At 38.8% G+C, this 16,818-nt stretch overlaps 2 protein-coding genes and 1 long non-coding RNA gene across 3 annotated transcripts in view; 1 reads left to right on the top strand and 2 right to left on the bottom strand.

The window, feature by feature from the left end:
* Nucleotides 1-16,818, top strand: part of LOC134802613 (uncharacterized) — a 128,518-nt gene that overhangs the window by 102,649 nt on the left and 9,051 nt on the right. Inside the window, exons 19-24 of the mRNA XM_063775249.1 lie at nucleotides 9,869-9,929; nucleotides 11,147-11,238; nucleotides 11,553-12,020; nucleotides 13,120-13,228; nucleotides 15,841-15,914; nucleotides 16,489-16,573. Coding sequence (XP_063631319.1) covers nucleotides 9,869-9,929; nucleotides 11,147-11,238; nucleotides 11,553-12,020; nucleotides 13,120-13,228; nucleotides 15,841-15,914; nucleotides 16,489-16,573 — 889 coding nt within the window. The remainder of the gene's footprint in view (nucleotides 1-9,868; nucleotides 9,930-11,146; nucleotides 11,239-11,552; nucleotides 12,021-13,119; nucleotides 13,229-15,840; nucleotides 15,915-16,488; nucleotides 16,574-16,818) is intronic.
* Nucleotides 1,368-5,572, bottom strand: LOC134802774 (bifunctional endo-1,4-beta-xylanase XylA-like). Its single transcript, XM_063775474.1, has 2 exons — nucleotides 5,460-5,572; nucleotides 1,368-2,585 (listed from the first exon to the last, which is right to left on the bottom strand). Exon 2 carries the CDS (start codon nucleotides 2,583-2,585, stop codon nucleotides 1,446-1,448), a length of 1,140 nt encoding a protein of 379 aa, XP_063631544.1. The 5' UTR covers nucleotides 5,460-5,572; the 3' UTR covers nucleotides 1,368-1,445.
* Nucleotides 7,073-8,523, bottom strand: LOC134802959 (uncharacterized). Its single transcript, XR_010145914.1, has 2 exons — nucleotides 8,343-8,523; nucleotides 7,073-7,767 (listed from the first exon to the last, which is right to left on the bottom strand). It is a non-coding gene; the product is annotated as an uncharacterized LOC134802959 (long non-coding RNA).

A 16,818-nucleotide genomic window follows, 5' to 3' on the forward strand; every position in this document is an offset into this window, starting at 1 on the left:
TCGTCGAATGTCGCACTTGTATCGTAAATAAGTATCGTGATAAATATTTCCCTAAGTTTTGTGACTTCAATCGATCCAGTTCCATATTGGGATATCACATGATTCATTAAGCATGTCATGCTTACTGTCACGTATACACCTGTAACTGGAAAATCCCAAGGGGATTTGTCCAATGCATTTCGTAACATTGAAATGAAATATACCATGGTCTTAGAGCATTTAATAACTGGAGTCGCCTTTAAGAGCTGCCGAAAACCTTGCACAAATGTGCAAACTTTTGTATGGACTGACATGGCTATTTGTACGTTACGTAGAAATCATGTAGAAACAGCAATACATTTGACGTCCCTTCCCCCGCAAAAATCGGCAGACTGTTTTGTACAGAAAATGACAGCCATGACGTCCCCAGTTACTAAATGCTCTAAGACCATGGTTTTTTGATGAACGAAAACGTCACGATCACAAGGGCGTCCGCTAGCTGGCTCGTGTGCAAAAAGAGAAAAAAAAAATAAAGCAGCTTATATTTATATATGGTGGCTAAAAATATAACTGCATTCCTGTTGCCAGGGAGGTTTTGGGATTATACTGAGCAACGTTTACTATGTGACCAACCCAGAAATCACGAAAAAAAATTGACTGTTTCATACATTTTGACTGGTCCATTTTCTATGCGTGGGTAAATTTTTTTTTCGCGATTTCGGTGTTGGTCCCATAGTAAAAGTTGCTCAGTACAATCCCAAAACCTCCCTGGCAACGGGAATGCAGTTATTTTTTGGCCACCGTGTATTCATGTATAATAAAAAAAAGAGAAAGTTACAATATGCCTTGAAACGAATATCAACTCGAAAGTATTTTTACTGATAACAAAATTTGCTACGTTGAATAGGGGATATTACTGCAATGTTCTGCCGCCAGAGTGCAGCACTACCGACTCTAGTAAATTCATAGACTAGCTTATACATACTGTGCCCTAAACTGTTTTTTGACAAGCTTTCACAGACAATAAAATATGACATTGATGCATCAAGGCGGTTTTGTTTATTTATCTGCCTCTTTATCGCTCGAATATGCAAGAGTGATAGAGAGGCAGAAATCGAACTTTCGATTGTCGTGTTTCACGGTAGGCCATGTGATTGACGTAGTGACGCATGATGTGTCATTGATGTTTGTTTACTGTATGTGCTAGTTGTGCCACCTACGCAGAGCTTTGCCTAATATTCCCTATTGGGTACACTTACAAGAAGAATAATTAATAATTATCTTAGGTATTTATCTAAGTCTGGAACCGAGTTACTGAGTTAGAGTCCGCCTAAGCTAACTTGAACAGGACAAAGTGTGGGAGTGTCATTATTTGACATTGCCACACTTTGTCATTACAAATGCCGTGCAGAGTTCCAATCTTTATCATTTCCTTTATGTCCATGAGGTTTCTCGTTTATTATAATTTACTTTTCTTCATCTCTTGTAGATTCTTGTACGAGTACAACTCTTTTATTTCTGTTATTACTTAATGTTCCTGTTTCTTGTCTAGCGTGGTGCGCGTCCCATTTCTTTCCATATTCGTTCCATTTCTGCTTGTAAACGTTCCAATCTTGATCAGTTTCTTTATTTCCTTGAGGTTTCTCATTTACTATATCTTGTTTTTCTCTGATTAGCTTTCTACGCTCAGTTTCCAAGTTGGCATCTGTTGTAGACTCTTGTACATCTCTTTTTTCTATTTTTTCACTCTGTGTATTCCGTCTAGTATGGTACCCGTCCCACTTATTTCCATATTCGTTCCATTTCTGCCTGTAAGCGTTCCAATCTTGATCAGTACCTTGATTTCCATGAGGTTTCTCGTTTATTATAATTTGCTTTTCTTCATCTGTTGTAGATTCTTGGACATCTCTTTTATTTCTATTATTACTTAATGTTCCTGCTTCTTGTCTAGCGTGGTGCGCGTCCCATTTCTTTCCATATTCGTTCCATTTCTGACTGTAAGCGTTCCAATCTTGATCAGTTTCTTTATTTCCTTGAGGTTTCTCATTTACTATATCTTGTTTTTCTCTGATTAGCTTTCTACGCTCAGTTTCCAAGTTGGCATCTGTTGTAGACTCTTGTACATCTCTTTTTTCTCTTTTTTCACTCTGTGTATTCCGTCTAGTATGGTACCCGTCCCACTTATTTCCATATTCGTTCCATTTCTGCCTGTAAGCGTTCCAATCTTGATCAGTACCTTGATTTCCATGAGGTTTCTCGTTTATTATAATTTGCTTTTCTTCATCTGTTGTAGATTCTTGGACATCTCTTTTATTTCTATTATTACTTAATGTTCCTGCTTCTTGTCTAGCGTGGTGCGCGTCCCATTTCTGTCCATATTCGTTCCATTTCTGCCTGTAAGCGTTCCAATCTTGATCAGTACCTTGATTTCCATGAGGTTTCTCATTTACTATATCTTGTTTTTCTCTGATTAGCTTTTTCCGCTCAGTTTGAAAGTTTCGAGATACTCCACCTGTTGCAGTGTCTTGAGCATCTGTTTTGAGTTTGAATTCAGCACAGAATGTTACTGCTACGAAGCAGAAGATGATGCTGATGTGCGCCTTCATCTGAAAAAAACATTATTGTTTCTTATCAATATTGTTTTAGGTAAATAAAAACCGGCCAAGTGCGAGTCGGACTCGCGTACGAGTTCCGTACCATTATGCAGATAACGTTAATAAAATCACGTTTGTTGTATGGGAGCCCCACTTAAATATTGATTTTGGTTTGTTTTTAGTATTTGTTGTTATAGCGGCAACCGAAATACATCATCTGTGAAAATTTCAACTGTCTAGCTGTCACGGTTCATGAGATACAGTCTGGTGACAGACAGACAGACGGACAGTGGAGTCTTAGTAATAGCAGGTAATAGGGTTCCGTTTTTACCCTTTGGGTCATCATCATCATAATAACTTAAGAGCTTTGCTCTTGTCGGTGGAGTACTCGCCAATCATTTTTTTTTTTTTTTATTTATTCAGAACACATACAGTCATACAAGATAAATATGTCAGAGGTGCGTAATACGAACATAGATCTTAATACTGAAAAGACCTGGAGGTTCATACATACATACATCACTGGCTCAGTGACCCAAAGAGGATCTTGGCCTCTGACACAAGAGAGCGCCACTCTGCCCTATTCTGCGCCACTTCACGCCAGTTGGGTATTCCGAGGGCGGACAGGTCTTTTTGGGCTTCGTCACTCCAGCGGTATCTGGGACGCCCCGACGGACGTTTTCCGCCCGGGTGCCCCACATACGCTCTTCTCACAGCACGATCCTCCCCCATCCTCTCCAGGTGACCGAGCCAGCGGAGTCGTGTGGCTTTGATCTCGCCAATTATATTGGGCATCGCAACAAGCTCCTCATAAAATAAAAGGTCAGGTTCATAAAATATAAAATATAATCAATCATTTATTTCTTTGGGTACGGAATCCTAATAAAGTCGTTAAATATCATATAAGTATGTAGTTCTATTTAAAGATAAGACCACTTGTTGTTTATTAAAATCAAACCAAATACCTATCATTTACATATATTCGGACGAGGCCCATAGGGTTGTAAGTGTAGTGCATAATTATTTTCCATCATATTTTCACGGAAACGTACGAACGTGTCTTGCTATTCAGTCTCGGTACAAAAAGTACTGAGGTTGACTGATGTAAATAGCATGACAAATACAAACGTTTCCCAGAAAGTACGATGTATTAAATCATACATTCGTACATATGTACGGTCATGGAGTTAAATTTAGTAGTAGTAGTAGTAATCACTTTATTGTACACAACACAGGTTTACATAATATTTACAGAAATAAAGGTACAAAGGCGAACTTATCCCTGTAAGGGATCTCTTCCAGCTAACCTTCGAGTAGATGAGGGGAGAATTCAAATTAGATAGACAAACTTACGGAATGCACAGTAACATTTTAAAAGTAAACTAACCAAAACGTCCAAAAGTAAATAAAATACATAAATAATATTATAAAATAAAATACATGCTACATACATATACTAAACATATATTACATATAATATAATTATATATATATATATATATATACACACAAGTGTCAACAAAAAAAAAATAAACATCAGTACTTAACCAAATCACGCTTGGTTGGAAAGCATAAGTTGAAATTTATTATCTGTGCCAATTCGTATGTACGTTGTGACAATAATTTGAGACTGGTCTGTGATCCTCAGCGGCATTAAAAAACTTTTTAACTGTTTATTATAATAAAATTTACAAATTTCACAGACAGATTACTTAACCTAATCTAAAGTGTCATTCTATGGAACTTGCTAACTATGTAAACAAAAGTCACTAGTATATTCATCATTCAGACCATAGTCTAATAAAACATGGTCTTCTATTCCCAGAGTGACACAGGCCTACGTCACAATAACATGGCCGCTATATATAGCGCTATCGCATATTATCATATAGCGCTGTCGCATGATGACGTAGGCTTGTGTCAGTTAGGTGACCTAGAAAAGACGGGAGTGGAGTACCAGGCGGAGTATATTATTATACCATGATTCAGACAGAGACAATTTCAATATGGCGGTTTGTTTACATACCTACCTAGCAAGTTCCATAGAATGACGCTGTCTTAACATTCTTATAGATTGTTAGCTAAGAAGTATAAAGTATTTACAGGGTGGCTAAATTATAACTGCATTTCCGTTGCCAGGGAGGTTTTGGGATTATACTGAACAACTTTTACTATGGGGCCAGCCCCGAAATCGCGAAAAAAAATTACCCTCCCATAGAAAATGGACCAGCCAAAATGTATGAAACATCCAAATTCTTTTTCGCGATTTCGGGGTTGATCCCATAGTAAAAGTTGCTCAGTATAATCCCAAAACCTCCCTGGCAACGCGAATGCTGGTATTTTTTAGGAACCCTGTACATTTATTGTCACTGTGGCAAGGTACGAAAGGTGGTACAGAATAAAATACCTTGACTGTATGTAAATAATCAAGTTATTGTGTACCCAGTAGGGTTAAAGTTCATCATTTTATCCGGCAACGCGACACAAGGGAGGGCCACGTTATCAGTATATGCAAAGAGAATTGAGACTAGAGGAATATTGTCAAAGTAAATTATGTAGTGTCAAAATAAATGTACTCATTAATCATTTGTGTCGAAAGATGGCAGTAAATGTACTGACTACATAATTTAGGTATCGTCTTGGGTCGTCCTATTAGTTTTTCGTCAAGTTCTTAAATTAGTCCTATTCTGCTTTCGTCACTCATTCTACATTCGTCAAAATCGTCGGTGGCTTTCAATGTAGAATGCGTGACGAAAGCAGAATAGGACTGATTTAAGAACTTGACGAAAAACGAATGGGACGACCCAAGACGATACCATTACTTTGACAATATTCCTCTATTTCAAATTATCTTTGATATATGTATGTGTATAAGGTAATACTTACATTAGATATCCACTCCTATGTTATTTCACAACGCTGCAACTTTTATATTAAAAAAATACATAATATTTATGTATACAAAATACAAACATAAACTTCAAGTTATATCTAACAATTGTCGAATAGAACTAGAAATCATTAGTATTTATGCATTTACTACACTTATCTGTTCCTATTAGGAAATTGTTTATCTTAACCTTATATTTAGGTTGTGTGAAATTATGCAAAATAAAACCCTGTCACTTTGAAATAAAGTTTAAAATCGGGTGGGAAATATATTCCCTTGAGTAAACATTGGGAACATATTTAACTGATCAATTATCATTATTATCAACCTTAATGCAAAGTTGATAAGGTTTAAAATGGCTAGCTGTTTGTATGAGGGTAAAGGTTAATACGGTATTAATGGTAGTTATATTTGATATAAACTATTTAGGGGTCATCCATTAATTACGTCACACGAATTTCTAGGTTTTTTTACCCCTCCCCCTCCTTGTCACAATTGGTCACATTTGGCAAACCCCTCCCCCCTGGTGTGACCTCACATTTCTTCAACGAAATCGGCAAATATTTATTTAATATTTTATCAAAATATATTTGACAAAAGAAATATTAGTAATTTTATAACCCAAAACTGATTAAGAAATAAAATTAAACGAATAAAAACGATTATCGTTTCAAAACCTTGTTATTTAAATGATAATTAGCGTATAAAATAATTTAAATGCATTTTCGGTTACTGATGAAGTTAAAGTGACGTCACAAAGTTTATGACTCCCCCCTCTCCCTTGTCACAACATGTCACATTTTCTTGACCCCATCCCTCCCCCTAAACGTGTGATGTAATTAATGGATGACCCCTTATACATTTCTATCTATTAAACATATCGTCGTCTAGCTGGTACTGGGTTTTTTTAATTTATTAGATCTTAAATAATTAAAGATTTGATAAATCTAGGGACAAGTTAATTGCTCATTAAAATACATTGTGACGTCTATCTTACGTTGAAATTTATTGACTCATGTTTACCCGTTCTAATAATACATAAATTATTAATAAAGCCATAACAAGTTCTTCGCTGAAATCGCAAAGCGTCTGGGGGCCGATTTTTGAAATTCGACCGCTCGATTTCGTGTATTTCGTTCAATAATATCTCCACTACTAGACATTTTAATTCTACCAATAGAATTGAAGACGAGTGGTCAATACCACTAGATTCCCAATTTCTATCGCTTATATTTCAAAAATTAGCATTTCTCCGTTTTCCACCGATTTTCGAGTGACGAAATCGAACGATCGAATTTCAAAAATCGGCCCGCAGGTTGACGTAACTGGTGACCGAAGAGCTGGCGGCTTCCTCGCACAACGTATCAGCATTGCGATACAGCGAGGAAATGCCGCCAGCATCCTTGGTACAATGCCTCAGGGGCCTAAGTATTTTAGATTTAAGCTAGGTATTAATTTCGTTTAGTAGTACCACTGTATATATATTGTATGTAAATAAATGACGCATTAAAAATATTAAAATGTAATAATGTCAAATGGCCATAAAACAATAACTTATAAATACAATTACTTTTTACACGGCTATTTTTTATAAAATCAGGATCGGCTCGACCGTTTCCTCAAGCACATTTTAGTACGATCCGGCAAAATAATTCTTCTTGTACCTTTAGGACATTTTCCTAAAGACTCCGTTATTCTGTCTGACAAACCCATACTTTTACTCGGATCAACACATTTCAGCTCTCCGTCAATTATCGCGTACTGTAACTTTCCTGGACAGTTATCCCAAATCACTATAGCTTCTTCTTCTTCATCATCATCCTCATCATCGTCTCTTTTAACACGGCGTTTCCAATTTGAAATTTTATAATCTGTTTTGAGTGTTGATGTGACGTCTTCAATCAAACTTTTTTTTGCCGTATCCACTTTTAATCCTGCTTTCGTTGTTACTTCATCCGCTGTCTTTTTATTTTCTATTCCAGCTCTATTTAAAGGTTTATGTGTGTTTATTTTGCTATTATAAAACCTTTCTATTTCATTCAATATACCTTCTTTATCAATTCTTGCTCCTCTATTAGAATCTTTATTTAGGTCAATACGACTTAAAATATTAGGTGTCAAAGAATCCGAGTATGAAATATCTCTCACTTTCGCTGTTTCATCTGTTGTATTTTTAATATCGTAATTTTTATCGTCTAAACGTGAATTGGTATAATATATTTTGCTGGAGTGAAGGTTGAATGACCATGTTTTTGTGTATAATATTGACAACACGACGACCGGTATGGCGATAGATGAGATCATCTGAAATTACACAATTTTATCACTATAGTAGCCGCAATACCAACTGGCGACTGAGGTCATAATGCCATCTCTTTCATTCTTGGTTGGTCTTAACAAGGGTAAAGGAGATAGCATTATTGGTATTGCGGTACTTATAAATTGTTTGGTTATTTTCTTATCTCTTTCTGTACTCTGATTAATATTATGTCGGTCATACTAAACAACTTTTATTATAAGTAGCCGTACCACCAGTTGACACTTAACGTTTACGATGGCATCTCAGTAAAGTCAATCGCATAATACATTTTTTTCTAACAATGTTTGTAGCTGTTATCCTTGGCTCACGGAACAGAACAACACCAAAAACAAAAAGTTGATGATCCATATCATCAAACTATTTCTAGAGTTAGACCAAGGAAACACTGCAACGATTTAGATAGCACACACAGTGCAAGTGTATGAATAACACTTGTGTGTGCTATCAAAATCGCTGCAGACTTGGTCTAGTTAGTAGAGTTTTACTATAACTTGAGAACTATATTCATTTATGATGATGAATAACTAATTATTTACAGCAAAATACACAAACTACTTACAATTTCCACTATTTACAACACCCGTGTCACAACTAAGAACTACGTTGTAGACAGAAGCACAACAAGTAATAATACTATATAATAACTTAAGATGAGAAATAAATAAAGACTATATATTTAATAAATACAATAGATAATAACTAAAATGATGTACTTAAGCACAACAAACGATAGTCCAGCCCACGAGATAAATCGGAACTGATGACGCATACACAATATATTGTAGACGATTTATATATTATATGTGTGATATAACTGATATGTATCACAGATCAGTGACATATGAGACGGTGCGTATGGATGGACGAGTCGGGGCCAATACAAATAGGTGATCAGGGCCGTCTTAAACAATCCTGGGGCCCTTGGGCACATAAGAATTTGGGGCCCTTTGGGAAAGTGAAGTAAGCTAATTAAATTATCATTTTTCTACAATGATCAGAAGATAAATATAAATTTGTTATGGGTAATCAAATATACTGTTACTGTCTGTCCTTCGGGCCCCCCTGAGGATGGGGGCCCTGGGCACGGGCCCCGTGTGCTCCTATGGTAAAGACGGTACTGTAGGTGGTCCTATACTATTCAGGTCCACCACGGGTCAGATTATGTTCTATCATGCAGCGACGTACTCGTAATACCTATCACTAGCATTACTTATTTAAGTCTAGATCGTTAGACTCTTTAATAGTGATGTACCGACTATTGATTTGGCCGACTAGCCGACTAATCGGCGCTCGAATGGCCGATTAGTCGGCCGACTAGTCGGCTAGTCGGCCAGATCATTAGTTTCGTATAAGTTCAGGTGAAAAACAGTAGTTTTCTCCTTTGGTTGCGCTATTCATCATAATTTAGCTTGGCTAAAAGGTGTTCTCTACAGGTTCAAAGACCTATCACAAGAATCCTCGTTCAATTTCTGTCTTTAGTTCTTTTATTTTGCGATCCTGAGCAGACCGTCAGTACAGCTTGTAGGAGGTATTTCCAAGGCTCTATTTCCCGTACGTAGTCGCCAGTTAAGAACCTATCCCCTGTGATCAGCGTCTTTACGAGCAACGTGCCCTGACCTAGTCTCTAAATTTTGCAATAACATTAATAGTTCCTCATGTCGCAACCATTAAAGAGAACAAAAACTGAGTAATAATAAAAAAATAACTATCGAACTTGCACATGAAATTACACGAGAATCAGTTGAGATCGACCTGTAGCGGGAAACACCAGCCCACCAACATACGATAACGATCAAACGGTCAATGATATGAACAAAATGCACCCTGAATAGGTATTTTAGTAAAATAAACAAAACATAATATGGTAAATATTGACTGTTGATTTCTTTTTTTCTGTTTTTCTTTCACTAATAAAGTGCCGACTAATCGGCCATTTTTGCCGACTAGTCGGCGACTAATCGCCGACTACAAATGTGGCCGGATAGTCGGCTTTCCCGACTAGTCGGTACATCCCTACTCTTTAAGCTAACGTCTAGAAATCAACTTTAAAATTCAAATTTGATATTTATGTTCCTCTTGTTTCAGATTCAGAATTGCGAAAAGAGAAGAGGGCGGTTGGAGAAACAGCACTCATTTATCGACACAGGTACTACTCGTAGTAATTGCATGGTATTATAATATACCTACTCCGCCTGGTACTCTCTTCCGACCACGTGACTGACACAAGCCTACGTCATCATCAATAGCGCTATATAAAGTGGCAATGTAATTGTGACGTAGGCTTGTGTCACTCTGGGAAGAGAAGACCATGTTTTATTAGACTATGAGTAATTGTTTTCATTTCACATGCTCTGAAAGAAGGTCATTGTTGTTCTAAAAGGTGTGCAGAAAATGATACGTTTCTGCACTAGAGCATTTTAGGTTCCAAGTACGATTTTATAATTTTTTTACGATAAGCAATTTAAATTTGGGTATAAATGGATTTGTTATACAATTTCCATTCTGATATTTGACTCCCCATTCCATAAATAACGATACTTTTGTCTAAATTGTTAATTGAAAGTACCCTAAAAAATACTATAAAAATGTATACTTACTCATTTTAAAAAAAAACACATGCATTTTACTTTCCTCGTATTCGAAATGAAAAGTAGAGTGTTTAACTCGGGTGAAAGGCATCATTCCAGCCTCGGACTAATGGCATTGGCACTAATAAACTACCTCGGCAGAAATGAGTGCCTTTCATCCCTTGGTTAACAATCTACTATTTATTGACCGAAGCGTAGCGAAGGTCTACGTTTTGACTCGGGACATTTTGCTTTTGTATGTCCGGATGTTCTCCTCTACAGGTCGCAATTCTCAACCGAATCTCGTGAAATTTTGTGACCAGATTTTATGATTAAATAGAATTTCTTAGTCGATCCGGTTTTTAGAAATTTTAAAAAATGGCGGAGTCGTGATACCTCACGCCTAAACAAATAGTCTTTCTGTTATTTGAAGAGTTTTTTTCTTTTTGAGACGTGTTTACAGAGTAAATGGCAAAAAATGCAAATAAATTGTAGTGCTGGTTTAGGCGGTATTTAGATGGAAAGCGCTGTGTATTTTCCTCTGTATCTTGTTTTTTTTTATCAGTGTATTTCTGTTAATTATTTGAATAAAACAAGTAATTGTAGCTTTCCATTAATGGTCTTTACGCTTCATCTGCAATAAGGACCTTTTTATCAGAATTTCTACAGGAATTTCAAATGGAAACGTCCTTATTACACTTAAAACATAAGGACCCTTTTGTAGCGTCCTTATTACACTCAAAGCATAAGGACCCTTCTGTTTGGAAAGCCACAATTATTAAATTTCTTTTTGCAGAAGCGGAATGTCGTTGCGACGACGGTCGGAGCAAGTGTTGCTGCGAGTGTCGGCGACATGATGGTTGCAATCAAAGGGGCTGCGACAGCAAGGTAAGATCTTCAAACCTACTGTGAACCGGCTAATACTGAACCAGAGAGCTACATGTTAACAAAGAGAATTTAGACTAGAGGAATATTGTCAAAGTAAAAGGATGAAGGATGTCGAGGATAGGCCAAATAAGGTATGGTGCCATCTTTTCGAGTGATGGCATACTCTCGAGTAGATGGCGATACTTTTAGAAATTTAACACATATCAGTGAAAGAATAAGGATCAAAGTAAAAGGCGTTCTAAAAGTTTTAATAATTTGTGTCAAAAGATGTCAGTAATGTATAAAGTTACTGTATTATTTTATTATTTTTACAGATTTCAGTACAACCAGAGCAAAAAACCACCCCAATACCATCAAGCCCAGTCAAAAACCGTTACGAACAAAATGCAGAACAAACAACCAATCAAACGACGCCGCCGGAAACGGCAACCAATCACAGACAACCTTACGACGCTGCAGCTACCCGCGTCGCAGAACCGACCAATCAGAGGCCAGAGATTCAGAATGTTCAAACATTCGAGCCTCAAAATCAAGTCCCATTCGAGCCTCAAAGAACGGAATTCGAAAACCAACGGCCGTACGAGCCAAAGGTATTCGAAAATAGAACGTTCGAAGCGTCGAGTCAGAGGCCGCCGTCGTTCGATCCGTTGGCCAATCAAAGGACGGCTAGCGAGAATGCGACCAATCAGATGGCTCCGGTTAATAAATTGACCAATCAGGAGAGTGTTGAGATGCCGCAATATGTCCCGCAGCATTACCACAAGGGATTTAGAAATGACGAGGTAAACTTTTCCCATTGATATGTATGTTTAGGGTATAATTAAATATCAATTTTTGTTTTTCACGGTAGGCTCTTTAGAACCTGCTGCGTAAATGACGTCATTTGGCAATAAACTGAGTATAGGGGCCATGCGCGTTGGAGGGTCTGCCATCTTGTGGCCTGAATCGGAAACATATGTGCACATGTACATTGCCAAAGCAAGTGTCACCATCTACCGTTTTCGTCGGTACGTTTCCTTGTGCATAGTAGGTTCTGCCATCTTGTGGGCTACATAGGAAGCATAAAAGACACATTTACGCCTCGCGCCAAATATCTGACAGCTCCAATGCTGCCCCCTATACTTCATGCACGGGGCCTATTGGAGGAACGCGAATTTATATGTGACGTTTTCATTGTTTTCAACCAAAAGGTACCACATTGTCTGTTGTCGATAGGGTTGATTTCGAATGGAAGCTATATGGAAATAGTGCCTTATTGACAACCGACAAAAAGTACCCTTTTGGTTGAAAATGGCACATAAAGACGTTGTCGGTCTTCTTGTTTTATTCGTCCATGGTACTACATACTTACTTTCAGATGACCTATAATCCAGTAACTTTGTCCAATTTTGTAACCTGGCTCTTCATCAAAAACTAGTCCTTTAGGGTTATATTCGCCCAAATCTAAAAGAAAACCGAAATTTTTCGCGGGTTTTTCGATATTTGACAAAGTTGCGTTCGGCCCCCGAAGTCACAAACTTGTATTATTCATTGGGTTGGCATCATAAACACGTCTGCAAAAAATCAGAACTACCGGATTTAAAGCAAACGCGAAATGTATAAAATTACTGTATTACTACAACTTCTATAAATCTTATTACAGTACATATCGTGTTACTTTACCGCACTAGTGCGATAATAAGCTCATTACGCAACTATGTCGAAAACTTAAAGGGCCATATGTACTGTAAAAGGTTGTACGATACATGTGCGAATAGGTTTAGCCGTGTTTTAATTTATCGCCACTCGTTGCGAAATTCCTGTTTTTCGCACTTGAATCGTAATGTATTATTCCAAAAATGTGCGCAAATGAAACTTGATCAACTTTTTATGGTTTTCCAGGTGACATCGCCTCCCCAAATGGTCCAGAACCCTATGATGGCTGACGTAGGGGTCTACAACATCATGGCCCAGGCTAAGGTCACTCCTGTACCCGTGGACCCCAACCTCCGTGAGTACAGTTTGTTTATGGTCCAACCAGAGATAGATGGTCCAGAACCCTATGATGGCTGACGTAGGGGTCTACAACATCATGGCCCAGGCCAAGGTCACTCCTGTACCCGTGGACCCCAACCTCCGTGAGTACAGTTTGTTTATGGTCCAACCAGAGATAGATGGTCCAGAACCCTATGATGGCTGACGTAGGGGTCTACAACATCATGGCCCAGGCCAAGGTCACTCCTGTACCCGTAGACCCCAACCTCCGTGAGTACAGTTTGTTTATGGTCCAACCAGAGAGAGTAATGGTCCAGAACCCTATGATGGCTGACGTAGAGGTCTACAACATCATGGCCCAGGCCAAGGTCACTCCTGTACCCGTAGACCCCAACCTCCGTGAGTACAGTTTGTTTATGGTCCAACCAGAGAGAGTAATGGTCCAGAACCCTATGATGGCTGACGTAGGGGTCTACAACATCATGGCCCAGGCCAAGGTCACTCCTGTACCCGTAGACCCCAACCTCCGTGAGTACAGTTTGTTTATGGTCCAACCAGAGAGAGTAATGGTCCAGAACCCTATGATGGCTGACGTAGAGGTCTACAACATCATGGCCCAGGCCAAGGTCACTCCTGTACCCGTAGACCCCAACCTCCGTGAGTACAGTTTGTTTATGGTCCAACCAGAGATAGTAATGGTCCAGAACCCTATGATGGCTGACGTAGGGGTCTACAACATCATGGCCCAGGCCAAGGTCACTCCTGTACCCGTAGACCCCAACCTCCGTGAGTACAGTTTGTTTATGGTCCAACCAGAGAGAGTAATGGTCCAGAACCCTATGATGGCTGACGTAGGGGTCTACAACATCATGGCCCAGGCCAAGGTCACTCCTGTACCCGTAGACCCCAACCTCCGTGAGTACAGTTTGTTTATGGTCCAACCAGAGATAGTAATGGTCCAGAACCCTATGATGGCTGACGTAGGGGTCTACAACATCATGGCCCAGGCCAAGGTCACTCCTGTACCCGTAGACCCAACCTCCGTAAGTACAGTTTGTTTATGGTCCAACCAGAGAGAGTAATGGTCCAGAACCCTATGATGGCTGACGTCACAGTGCATAATTCACACCAAATAACATAATGAACTGCACTGACCTTTCAATGAAGATTAAACGTGAGCTTACCATTACCAATTTACCACGTGTCATTAAAGCATGTCTGTCCATAAACTACGTCATCGATTTTTGACCATTTTTGACCCCGTTTCTTCCTACGTCATGCTACCATCATCCGATGTCCGCGACCTGGCGGCCTAGCCAAGGTGTGAATCGCTTGCGCTTCGCCATCGAATCGCTTTGTGTCTCTATCGCTCATCCATATTAGTGTGACAGTTAAAGTTGCTATTCGTTCGCTACGGAGCGATAGCGATTGGCATGTTGTGTACGTGGCCTGTACGGATATGATGGTCGTTCTTGTCTACGTGACAGCGTGATAAAACGGTGTCCGTCACTTTCTATCCCATGGTGTTAAAAAGTGACAGTTGTTTTATCACGTGGATAAAGATGGATAAAGCCATCCATAATACGCCGGCTGATTTAATTAAATTATGTTTTATCCCTTTCTTACAAATACATAAGTCAAAATGACAGATAAGACAAATGATTCATGACAATCATTACTAATTCAGGCCGGTAACGCATTTTATGAATAACGCCAGTAGTGTAGTCCTTAACCATCGTATTTTCACGGAAACGTACGAACGTGTCTTGCTGTTTCAGTCAGTCTCTCAACTGGCTACTTTCCTACTAGTCAAATCAGCTTCTTTTTAGGGTTCCGTACCCAAAGGGTAAAACGGGACCCTATTACTAAGACACCGCTGTCCGTCCGTCCGTCCGTCCGTCTGTCACCAGGCTGTATCTCACGAACCGTGATAGCTAGACAGTTGAAATTTTCACAGATGATGTATTTCTGTTGCCGCTATAACAACAAATACTAAAAACAGAATAAAATAAAGATTTAAGTGGGGCTCCCATACAACAAACGTGATTTTTGACCGAAGTTAAGCAACGTTGGGAGGGGTCAGGACTTGGATGGGTGACCGTTTTTTTTTTTGCTGTTTTTTGCATTATGGTACGGAACCCTTCGTGCGCGAGTCCGACTCGCACTTGCCCGGTTTTTTTAGAACTGTCAAAACGATTTGCTAATATGTAATTTATATGAAAACGTGTGTAGTGACGTCACAGTCAACTCACCTACTTTTTATACTTACTTCCATCCGATTTATTAAATAGAAATTGTGTTTAAAAATAACTGCTATCTATGTTTTTCTAATAATGATACGGTGCTTTATTTCGTGCACGGTGTGAAATAATTTATCTTAAGTAGAGGAAAGTACCCAACTACTGTAGTTATAAATACGAACGTTTCCGAGGAAATACGATGGAAAAGGATTATGCAGTATGCACTACATCTGTAATTCCATACGGGCTTAGTCTTATTCTGTTCTTCTGACCTTATTTTAGTGAGATAATGTGATGAAATGTTTTAGTAATCTACTTTTACTACATTTTAACCGAACTTTTATAAAGTAAGAGATTGTTAGGTTAAAGTTGAACTTGTGCTTTTCAGGTCCGGTGTCCCTCACGAACATGGTGTTCCCCGCCGTGGCCCCGGCCTACCCCTACCTCAACCAAATGCGAATGGTAAATATTATCATCACATGTCAGTGGAGACACTCCTCAATTCGGGCAAGCTCGGCTCCGTTCGGCTCATTGATCATTGTCAAGAGGGCGCTGTTATTCTCAGGTATAGGGTTACAGTTCAGTATAGTATGAAAGAAATAGTTCCAGTGAAATTCCGCAACATGGCGCGTGATGATATATTCCTAGGATTTACATCGCTTCTATAATTGATTGGTTTGTTTAATTAGATTGTTTGTTTGATTATACTAGAAGCTAAAATAGTATAAATGTAGTAGCTAAAATAGTCGACAACCGGTCTGGCCTAGTGGGTAGTAACCCTGCCTGCGAGTGCGAAGCCGATGGTCCTGGGTTCGAATCCCGGTAAGGACATTTATTTGTGTGATGAATACAGATATTTGTTCCTGAGTCATGGTTGTTTTCTATGTATATAAGTATGTATTTATCTATATAGGTATGTATATCGTCGCATAGTACCCAAAGTACAAGCTATGCTTAGTTTGGGGCTAGGTCGATCTGTGGAAGATGTCCCCATTATTTATTTATTGAAAATGTTTAAAAATAATGTATATTTCAGGATCAACCATTGCAGCCAATGTACCAGCCTTTGATGGAAGAACAGAAGCTGGCGCCGTCTCCCCACAACGAACCTTTTAGGATCGGTCAGTTAATAACAATAATAACATACCTTTAGAATCATATAGGTAAACAAACCAAAAGTATACAGCTAAATACTCGAGCTGCCGCGATACCTTCATACTCGTCCGCGTCCCGGCGGGTTGGTCAACGACACCTCGTAACTCATGAGGCCCTGGTACTTGCTCCGCGCTAAATACAATTTTTAGACAGCTTATTTCTTGATATTTGGCCACCGTAGCCTATGGAGACTAACAAGCAACTCTAAGCG

Source organism: Cydia splendana, chromosome 25, assembly GCF_910591565.1.
Source record: "Cydia splendana chromosome 25, ilCydSple1.2, whole genome shotgun sequence".
Classification (NCBI taxonomy): domain Eukaryota; kingdom Metazoa; phylum Arthropoda; class Insecta; order Lepidoptera; family Tortricidae; genus Cydia; species Cydia splendana.